Source organism: Bombina bombina, unplaced genomic scaffold (assembly GCF_027579735.1).
Source record: "Bombina bombina isolate aBomBom1 unplaced genomic scaffold, aBomBom1.pri scaffold_943, whole genome shotgun sequence".
Taxonomy (NCBI): domain Eukaryota; kingdom Metazoa; phylum Chordata; class Amphibia; order Anura; family Bombinatoridae; genus Bombina; species Bombina bombina.
This window is the reverse complement of record NW_026512942.1, coordinates 98,707-110,000: the sequence shown is the minus strand read 5'-3', so window position 1 is coordinate 110,000 and position 11,294 is coordinate 98,707. Positions and strand designations below refer to the sequence as shown.

The following is an 11,294-nucleotide window of genomic DNA, read 5'->3' as shown; positions in this document are numbered from 1 at the left end:
TGGTTAGTCAGTCCTCTTTTGTGCAAGGAGTAAACATTTATGCAAATCCTAATCATTTTGTGTCTCAACCATGTCAATGTCAATAGAGACTTATTTGAACATTATCCTCTGATTGCTCAGATTCCCAATGGAGCTGGGCTATCATTTTGTTATAGGCTGTGTTTCCCTTTTCTGAATTAAGAGAATTACAACTTCAGGAATGTAGATCTTTGTAGCTCTACATGTGGGCAGTATATAGTCAGTACAAGCATATGCCATATATGGACTGTGGCATCTGGGGACCGAGAGCTTTCCAATGACACCCTGGAAGTGCTGCCGCTCCCCCGGGATCACCCCTAAACCGCAATCTAGGTACTGTGGGGCTCTATGGGACTATGGCTCCTATGGAGGCGCCAGACTGTCTGGAATGGCGGGAGATCTAGGGGTCAGATAAGACCCTTTTGTGTGTATATACACAGTGTGTGTTTCACAATAAAGCAGTTCTTGTTTCACCTGAATACTGGTCTTGTCTGGTTATTTGGGTGGGCTCTGGCTATAATCATTTCTCCCCACTCTATAGCTACAATTTCCAGCCATACAACTGCAGGTTCCGGGGAGGAAGCAGGAGCCTTTGGCGGAGCTGCCCAGTTGGGGTAGCCGGCATCCATCACATTATATTCCTTATAAGGATATAATGAAGAATTTATAATCATATCTGTTGCAGAAGTTCTTTTCTTTATCACGATTAAAAGAACATGTGACATTCTTTTTATCACAAGCATCTTTTCCTGCATAGGAACTAATTTAAATGCTTTCGAATTTTAGAAATCTGTCCAGAGGATAACATAAGCCAACTACATAGAGGCTTAATCCTTAGGCTCTTCCGATTCAGTATGTCCCTTAAAGCGGCAAGCTGAAATGTTTTCAGGTGGCTTTCAAATGTGTCAAACCATATCTTCATATTTTCTTACATCCAGATCATTTCATGTTCCACATATCTTTGGTGCACTTCATCTTCCATTTTGAGGTTTTTCATTGATTGGGTCTTTAAGCATGCCTCTCTAGCAAAAGATCTGATATAAGGGGATGTTGGACACAATTTTTCTGGTTGATATCCATGTTTATGAATGTCATGCGTGTAAGTTCAATGGTTCTCTGCAGTGGTGTTTCTTTGACATAATTAAGGAGTATTTTATGACCCACTCTCATCTTCATATTCATTACTTTTATACTGCATTACAGTGAGCATATTTCAGTGATATACTATTAAGTTCTGTCTATACAAAATTTGTCTTTTGCCTGCATTTTTGCTTACATTAACCATCAAGAAGAAGGTTGCAGCAGGTTTTAGATGAGCAAGATTACTTGCATCCTCAGGGCTTAGATAAAACCTAGTGTGCTCTCAGCATTCCCAGCTCTCTAGAATCAGGATGCAGATTTGTTAGGTCAATAGACAATGCATCAATGAGAATAATTTCTTGACATGGATTTTTTTTCTGGTAATTTTTCTAGAAGTAAGAATAGCAAGAAAATGTATTTTATGGCATCAGAGGAAAACTGCACTGTAATCATGTATTGTCAGGTGCATGTATCTTTAATGTCTCGCCATAGACACAATGTTGATCCCTTTCGACGTTCAGACTAGATAATATGTATTACCTCTATTTGTTCAGTTTTGCGGTGTGATCCAAATATTCTAGTAAGACAATCAGGAAAAACACCTTTCATACACAAGAAAGGGGCAATACATTTCCTATGTTTTTAGTGTTTTATCCTGGGGATTGTCTCCACAGTTCCATTTTCGGATAAAAAATGTATTCAGGCACATTACTTCATTCTTTTTGAACCTTTACATAAAGGGTCTTAATGTTCTGTGGCTTTGTCCTCATCTAGACATATTTTAGAACTCGGTACTCATCCATAAATATTATGATGATATCGTAGTTCATTTTATCTAATTCCATAGATCTGTCTATTAATAATTGATATCTACTAAATATATCAGAAAAAAAATATATTCTTAGAACCAAAAATCATACAAACATAGAAACAGAGTGCATAATTCAATGTCTTTCAGTCAACTATTATAGCTTCTTATACTTGCCATATTGAAGCCTCTAAATACCTCTTCAATGTTACCCCTTAGTCATTCTTGCACACTTTCACAACACTTAACCAGTTTAAGACAGTACTTTCTCTAAACCGTGTTTTATTTTGTTCCATGTTTGCCATATTTTATTAAACAAACACACAGGTTTCCAGCAGTGCGCTCAAACCCTTACCCTGTTAAGTCCGCCATTGGCACTATGGAGAGAGGGAAAATGACATCAACTGCTGAATGAAAATGCCTCTGAAAGCGCCACCATCAAAGACGCCACAAAGTAACGATAAATCCAAATTTCAGATGCACAGGAACACTCACAAGCAGTCCAATGTTTGTATAAAAGTAAAAATCCACATTTATTGCTTTCTTTAAAAAATCAAATACCGTATAGCAATTATATTGCAAGTAATAGTTCCATATCACATTGATACAAAGTATCCACTTGCAGGAAATGGAGACCGGGCTCTATTTCCTTGTTTGTTTGTTTTTTAAAGAAAGCAATAAATGTGGATTTTTACTTTTATACAAAGATTTGACTGCTTGTAAGTGTTGCTGTGCACCTGGAATTTGCCATATCTTATCTGCAGTTGTACAAAAAGAAGTTTAAAGAAATACAGACAAATATGAGGGTTGCCCTTACAAGTAGTTATGTTTTTTGATTACATGTCTTTGATGCATCATTTTCTGGACTGAAATTCATTCTCCTTCCTCTATCCAAATAGGTCTTACTTAGCTATACAGGAACTAACTCAGGATAGGAGTGAGATTTATATGGCATGGGATAAGGCCCTTAGATTTGTAGGTGGAATTTCAGAGAACAGAGAATCTTATGCCATTAAAAAAAAAAAAAGTGTATATATATGTACTATTATTGCACTATTATTGTGTGTGTCATATGACACTTGTCCGGCCCTTTGAAAGCCTTTAGGAATTCTATAGAGAGTGGGTGGGACTGCTCTCTGTGTCACAGCCCAGCCAAAAGAGGAAGATATATATATATATACACACACACACACACACTTTTTTATAATAAAAAAAAAAGAATAATTATGTGGTTGTGCTTGTACACCAATATATTTCTTTCATTTAATTGGCAAGAGTCCATGAGCTAGTGACGTATGGGATATACAATCCTACCAGGAGGGGCAAAGTTTCCCAAACCTCAAAATGCCTATAAATACACCCCTCACCACACCCATAATTCAGTTTTACAAACTTTGCCTCCTATGGAGGTGGTGAAGTAAGTTTGTGCCAAGATTTCTACGTTAACATGCGCTACTCAGCTTTTTTGAAGCCCGATTCCTCTCAGAGTACAGCGAATGTCAGAGGGACGTGAAGGGAGTATCACTTATTGAATATGATGATTTCCCTAACGGGGGTCTATTTCATAGGTTCTCTGTTATCGGTTGTAGAGAGTCATCTCCTACCTCCCTTTTCAGATTGACGATATACTCTCAATTTACCATTACCTCTACTGATAACTGTTTTAGTACTGGTTTGGCTATCTGCTATATGTGGATGGGTGTCTTTTGGTAAGTATGTTTTTTATTACTTAAGACACCTCAGCTATGGTTTGGCACTTTATGCATTTATATAAAGTTCTAAATATATGTATTGTACTTATATTTGCCATGAGTCAGGTTCATGTATTTCCTTCTGCAGACTGTCAGTTTCATATTTGGGAAATATAAACATTTTGTAAAGAAATTTTTTTCTTACCTGGGGTTTAGTCTTTTTTCAATTGACTACTTCTTGCAAATTGCGGGCGGTATTAGGCCCGCGGGTGTGTCAAATGCTAAACTTTATTGCGTCATTCTTGGCGCGAAAATATTTTTGACGCGGAAAAATAAGTCTATGACGCAACTTCGTCATTTCACACGGTTGCGTCATTAGTGACGCGAGTGTGTCATTTCCGGTTATTTTTGCCCCAAAAAAAGTTTACGTTACGTTGTGCGTCATACTTGGCGCCAAACTTTTTCATTATTTCAATACCCCATTGATGTTTGCCTCTTGCTTTTTTCTCTATCAGAGGGCTATGCTATTTGCATTTTTTCCCATTCCTGAAACTGTCATATAAGGAAATAGATAATTTTGCTTTATGTTTTTTTTTTCTCTAACATTTTGCAAGATGTCTCAATCTGATGCTGCCTCAGAAGTTTCTGCTGGAACATTGCTGCCTGACATCGGTTTTACCAAACCTAAGTTCATTTGTTGTAAAATTGTAGAAATAATTTCGCTAAATGTCATTTGTAATAGTTGTCATGATAAACTTTTACATGCAGATAGTGTATCCATCAGTAATAGTACATTGCCAGTTGCAGTTCCTTCAACTTCTAATGTGCATGATATACCCGTAAATTTTATCTTGAAGGCTTTGTCTGCATTTCCACCTTCTAATAAACGTAAAAGGTCTTTTAAAACTTCTGATACAGAAGATCCTTCCTCAGACATTGACACTGACAAATCTACTTATTTATTTAAAATAGAGTATATGCGTTCTTTATTAAAAGAAGTGTTAATTACTTTGGATATTGAGGTAACCAGTCCTCTTGACGTTCAGTCTAATAAACGTTTAAATGCGGTTTTCTTTCATGTAATTAGCAAGAGTCCATGAGCTAGTGACGTATGGGATATACATTCCTACCAGGAGGGGCAAAGTTTCCCAAACCTCAAAATGCCTATAAATACACCCCTCACCACACCCACAAATCAGTTTTTACAAACTTTGCCTCCCATGGAGGTGGCAAAGTAAGTTTGTGCTAGATTCTACGTTGATATGCGCTTCGCAGCAGGCTGGAGCCCGGTTTTCCTCTCAGAGTGCAGTGAATGTCAGAGGGATGTGAAGAGAGTATTGCCTATTTGAATTCAATGATCTCCTTCTACGGGGTCTATTTCATAGGTTCTCTGTTATCGGTCGTAGAGATTCATCTCTTACCTCCTTTTTCAGATCGACGATATACTCTTATATATACCATTACCTCTACTGATTCTCGTTTCAGTACTGGTTTGGCTTTCTACTACATGTAGATGAGTGTCCTGGGGTAAGTTTTGTTTCTTTTGGCCATCTCTTCTGCTAGAAGAGTTTCTGAATTATCTGCTCGCTCTTGTGAGTCTCCTTTTCTGATTTTTCATCAGGATAAGGCAGTGTTGCGAACTTCTTTTAAATTTTTACCTAAGGTTGTGAATTCTAACAACATTAGTAGAGAAATTGTTGTTCCTTCATTATGTCCTAATCCTAAGAATTCTAAGGAAAGATTGTTGCATTCTTTGGATGTAGTCAGAGCTTTGAAATATTATGTTGAAGCTACTAAAGATTTCCGAAAGACTTCTAGTCTATTTGTTATCTTTTCCGGTTCCAGGAAAGGCCAGAAGGCTTCTGCCATTTCTTTGGCATCTTGGTTAAAGTCTTTGATTCATCATGCTTATGTTGAGTTGGGTAAAACTCCGCCTCAAAGGATTACAGCTCATTCTACTAGGTCAGTTTCTACTTCCTGGGCGTTTAGGAATGAACTTCGGTTGATCAGATTTGCAAAGCAGCAACTTGGTCGTCTTTGCATACTTTTACTAAATTCTACCATTTTGATGTGTTTTCTTCTTCTGAAGCAGTTTTTGGTAGAAAAGTACTTCAGGCAGCTGTTTCAGTTTGATTCTTCTGCTTATATTTTCATTATAAGATTGAAACTTTATTTTGGGGTGTGGATGGTTTTTCAGCGGAATTGGCTGTCTTTATTTTTATCCCGCCCTCTCTAGTTACTCTTTCGTGGAAGTTCCACATCTTGGGTATTCATTATCCCATACGTCACTAGCTCATGGACTCTTGCTAATTACATGAAAGAAAACATAATTTATGTAAGAACTTACCTGATAAATTCATTTCTTTCATATTAGCAAGAGTCCATGAGGCCCACCCTTTTTTATGGTGGTTATGATTTTTTTTGTATATAGCACAATTATTCCAATTCCTTATTTTTTATGCTTTCGCACTTTTTTCTTATCACCCCACTTCTTGGCTATTCGTTAAACTGATTTGTGGGTGTGGTGAGGGGTGTATTTATAGGCATTTTGAGGTTTGAGAAACTTTGCCCCTCCTGGTAGGAATGTATATCCCATACGTCACTAGCTCATGGACTCTTGCTAATATGAAAGAAATGAATTTATCAGGTAAGTTCTTACATAAATTATGTTTTTAAACCTCCTGTGGTTTCTCCAGGGGTTTTTCCTATTCCTGAGGCTATTTCTGATATGATTTCTAAGGAATGGAATAAGCCAGGTACTTCTTTTATTCCTTCTTCAAGGTTTAATTTTTTTTTATCCTTTACCAGCATAATCTATAGAGTTTTGGGAAAAAATCCCCAAAGTTGATGGGGCTATTTCTACTCTTGCTAAACGTACCACTATTCCTATGGAAGATAGTACTTCCTTTAATGATCCTTTAGATAGGAAGCTTGAATCTTATCTAAGGAAGGCCTATTTATATTCAGGTCATCTTCTTAGACCTGCAATTTCTTTGGCTGATGTTGCTGCTGCTGCATCAACTTTCTGGTTGGAAAATTTAGCGCAACAGGAATTGGATTCTGACTTATCTTGCATTATTTGCTTACTGAAATATGCTAATCATTTTATTTGTGATGCCATTATTGATATTATCAAAATTGATGTTAGATCCATGTCTTTAGCTATATTAGCTAGAAGAGCTTTGTGGCTTAAGTCTTGGAATGCTGATATGACATCTAAATCTAGATTACTATCTCTTTCTTTCCAAGGTAATAATTTATTTGGTTCTCAGTTGGATTCTATTATTTCAACTGTCACTGGGGGAAAGGGAGTTTTTCTGCCTCAGGATAAAAAACCTAAGGGTAAATCTAAGGCTTCTAACCGTTTTTGTTCCTTTCGTCAGAATTAGGAACAAAAACTCAATCCTCCCCCCAAGGAATCTGCTTCCAATTGGAAGCCTTCCTCAAATTGGAATAAATCCAAGCCATTTAGGAAACCAAAGTCAGCCCCTATGTCCGCATGAAGGTGCGGCCCTCATTCCAGCTCAGCAAGTAGGTGGCAGATTAAGGTTTTTCAAGGATATTTGGATAAAATCTGTCCAAAATCAATGGATTCAGAGCATTGTCTCTCAAGGGTATCGAATAGGATTCAGAGTAAGACCTCCTGTGAGAAGATTTTTTCTCACGTATCCCAGCAAATCCAGTAAAAGCTCAGGCTTACCTGGAGTCTTCAGGGGTAATCATGCCAGTTCCTCTTCAGGAACAAGGTTTGGGGTTTTATTCAAATCTATTCATTGTCCCAAAGAAAGAAAATTTATTTAGACCAGTTATGTAAGAGTACCAACTTTCAAGATGGTGACTATAAGAACTATTCTGCCTTTTGTTCAGTGAGGACATTATATGTCCACAATAGACTTGCAGGATGCATACCTTCATATTCCGATTCATCCAGAACATTATCAATTTCTGAGATTCTCTTTTCTAAACAAGCATTACCAATTTGTTGCTCTTCCATTTGGCCTAGCAACAGCTTCAAGAATCTTTTAGAAGGTTCTGGGTGCTCTACTCTCTGTAATCAGAGAACAGGGTATTGCGGTGTTTCCTTATTTGGATGATATCTTAGTACTAGCTCAGTCTTTACGTTCTGCAGAATCTCACACGAATCAACTAGTGTTGTTTCTTCGGAAACATGGTTGGAGGATCAATTTACCAAAAAGTTTCTTGATTCCTCAGACAAGGGTCACCTTTTTAGGCTTCCAGATAGATTCAGTGTCCATGACTCTGTCTCTAACAGACGAGACGTTTAAAATTGGTTGCAGCCTGCCAGCACCTTCAGTCTCAGTCATTCCCTTCAGTGGCTATGTGCATGGAAGTTTTAGGTCTCATCACTGCAGCATCGGACACAATCCCCTTTGCTTGTTTTCACATGAGACCTCTACAGCTTTGTATGCTGAATCAATGGTGCAGGGATTATACAAATATATCACAATTAATATCCTTAAATCCCAATGTACGACACTCTCTGACATGGTGGATAGATCACCATCGTTTAGTTCAAGGGGCTTCTTTTGTTCGACCAACCGGGACTGTGATCACAACAGATGCGAGTCTTTCAGGTTGGGGAGCTGTTTGGGGATCTCTGACAGCACAAGGGGTTTGGAAATCTCAAGGGGCGAGATTACCAATAAATATTTTAGAACTCTGTGCAATTCTCAGAGCTCTTCAGTTTTGGCCTCTGTTAAAGAGAGAACCGTTCATTTGTTTTCAGACAGACAATATCATAACAGTGGCATATGTCAATCATCAGGGTGGGACTCACTGTCCCCAAGCTATGAAAGAAGTATCTCGGATACTTACTTGGGCGGAATCCAGCTCCTGTCTAATCTCTGCGGTGCATATCCCAGGTGTAGACAATTGGGAACCGGATTATCTCAGCCGCCAGACTTTACATCCAGGGGAGTGGTCTCTCCATCCAGATGTGTTTTCTCAAATTGTTCAGATGTGGGGTCTTCCAGAGATAGATCTCATGGCCTCTCATCTAAATAAGAAACTTCCCAGATACCTGTCCAGGTCCAGGGATGTTCAGGCGGAAGCAGTGGATGCACTGACACTTCCTTGGTGTTATCATCCTGCTTACATTTTCCCGCCTCTAGTTCTCCTTCCAAGAGTGATCTCCAAAATCATCATGGAACAATCATTTATGTTGCTGGTCGCTCCAGCATGGCCACACAGGTTTTGGTATGCGGATCTGGTTTGGATGTCCAGTTGCCCGCATTGGCCACTTCCGTTACGGCCAGACCTACTATCTCAAGGTCCATTTTCCATCAGGATCTCAAATCATTAAATTTGAAGGTATGGAAATTGAACGCTTAGTACTAAGTCATAGAGGTTTCTCTGACTCAGTGATTAATACTATGTTACAACCTCGTAAATCTGTCTCTAGAAAGATTTATTATAGAGTTTGGAAGACTTACATTTCATGGTGTTCTTCTCATAAATTCTCCTGGCATTCTTTTAGAATTCCTATAATTTTACAGTTTCTTCAGGATGGTTTGGATAAGGGTTTGTCTGCAAGTTCCTTGAAAGGACAAATCTCCGCTCTTTCTGTTTTATTTCACAGAAAGATTGCTATACTTCCTTATATACACTGTTTTGTACAGGCTTTAGTTCGTATTAAGCCTGTTATTAAATCAATTTCTCCTCCTTGGAGTCTTAATTTGGTTCTGAAAGCTTTACAGGCTTCTCCATTTGAACCTATGCATTCTTTGGACATTAAACTACTTTCTTGGAAAGTGTTGTTCCTTTTGGCCATCTCTTCTGCTAGAAGAGTTTCTGAGTTATCTGCTCTTTCTTGTGAGTCTCCTTTTCTGATTTTTCATCAGGATAAGGCAGTTTTGCGGACTTCTTTTCAATTTTTACCTAAGGTTGTGAAATCTAACAACATTAGTAGAGAAATTGTTGTCCCTTCCTTGTGTCCTAATCCTAAGAATTATTTGGAAAGATCCTTACATTCTTTGGATGTGGTAAGAGCTTTGAAATATTATGTGGAAGCTACTAAAGATTTCAGGAAGACTTCCAGTCTATTTGTTTTATTTTCTGGTCCTAGGAAAGGTCAGAAGGCTTCTGCTATTTCCTTGGCTTCTTGGTTGAAACTTTTGATTCATCAAGCTTATTTGGAGTCAGGTCAGGCCCCACGTCAGAGAATTACAGCTCATTCTACTAGATCTGTCTCCACTTCATGGGCATTTAAGAATGAAGCTTCAGTTGATCAGATTTGCAAAGCGGCAACTTAGTCCTCTTTGCATACATTTACTAAATTCTACCGTTTTGATGTATTTGCTTCTTCGGAAGCAGTTTTTGGTAGAAAAGTTCTTCAGGCAGCTGTTTCAGTTTGATTCTTCTGCTTTTGATTTAATTTTTTTTCTTTCAATTATGAAAGAAAACTTTTTTTTTTGGGTTGTGGATTAATTTTTTCAGCGGAAAATGGCTGTTTTTATTTTATTCCCTCCCTCTCTAGTGATTCTTGAGTGGAGATCCACATCTTGGGTATTGCTATCCCATACGTCACTAGCTCATGGACCCTTGCCAATTACATGAAAGAAAACATAATTTATGTAAGAACTTACCTGATAAATTCATTTCTTTCATATTGGCAAGAGTCCATGACGCCCACCCTTTTTATAGTGATTATGATTTTTTGTATAAAGCACAATTATTTCCAAATTTCCTTTGTTGATGCTTTCTACTCCTTTCTTTATCACCCCTCTGCTTGGCTATTCGTTAAACTGAATTGTGGGTGTGGCGAGGGGTGTATTTATAGGCATTTTGAGGTTTGCGAAACTTTGCCCCTCCTGGTAGGATTGTATATCCCATACGTCAGTAGCTCATGGACTCTTGCCAATATGAAAGAAATGAATTTATCAGGTAAGTTCTTACATAAATTATGTTTTTTCATTGCATCATTCTTAAAATCTGAAATTAATTTAACATCACTTTAATATGGTTCTACAAGTGTGAAGAAACAGTTTTTCCAATAATTCTAAACCTTGATAATTTTGCCTCCCTTCTAACCTATATAGATATTATTGTTAGTTAATCTCTATTTGACACTTTCTACTTTTGCAGGGTACTTCAGATATTCTCTGCAACTTTAGTCTAATCACTAAAATATTTAAAATACTTCTCCTTTCTGTTCTCCTTTTTCCCAGCATATTTCATTGCTGTGCTGGTGCATTGCCTTGTTACTCTGTATTCTATAATGCTCATTCAGATTTGCACCCACAGACCTGTTCCAGAAACTGTTTCGTCAGGACTTATTGGTTGCAAGCTTATTTCGTAACTTCCTGTTGGCAGAGAGGATTATGAGGTCCTACAACTGCACCCCAGTGAGCAGCCCTCGACTACCTCCCACCTACATGCACGCCATGTGGTAAGATGCTATTCTGAAAGATTTAAAGAGTATACAGCGTTCATTCTCTGATAAATTCTAAGTAAATATATTTTTTTAGTTGCAATTATTATTTGGCTTATCCAGAGTTTTGTAGCCTTTTAACCTTATTATGGCACTGTCTTTAGAGGTGTTAGATTATATAGAAAGCTCTTTGGGAATGTAATACTGGAAGAGACTTAGACTGGAACCTGCACTGGAGCATCTCTCCATATCTAAAATAATTTCTGGCTGTTTGCTAAAGATTAGAATCACAGCCTGACGAGACTGC

The 11,294-nt window shown here is 37.9% G+C and overlaps 1 protein-coding gene across 1 annotated transcript in view; it reads left to right on the top strand.

Annotated features, from left to right (window-relative positions):
* LOC128644612 (regulatory-associated protein of mTOR) overlaps nucleotides 1-11,294 on the top strand; it is a gene marked incomplete at its 5' end in the record, with an annotated part of 93,403 nt that overhangs the window by 922 nt on the left and 81,187 nt on the right. Inside the window, one exon of the mRNA XM_053697158.1 lies at nucleotides 10,861-11,005. Coding sequence (XP_053553133.1) covers nucleotides 10,861-11,005 — 145 coding nt within the window. The remainder of the gene's footprint in view (nucleotides 1-10,860; nucleotides 11,006-11,294) is intronic.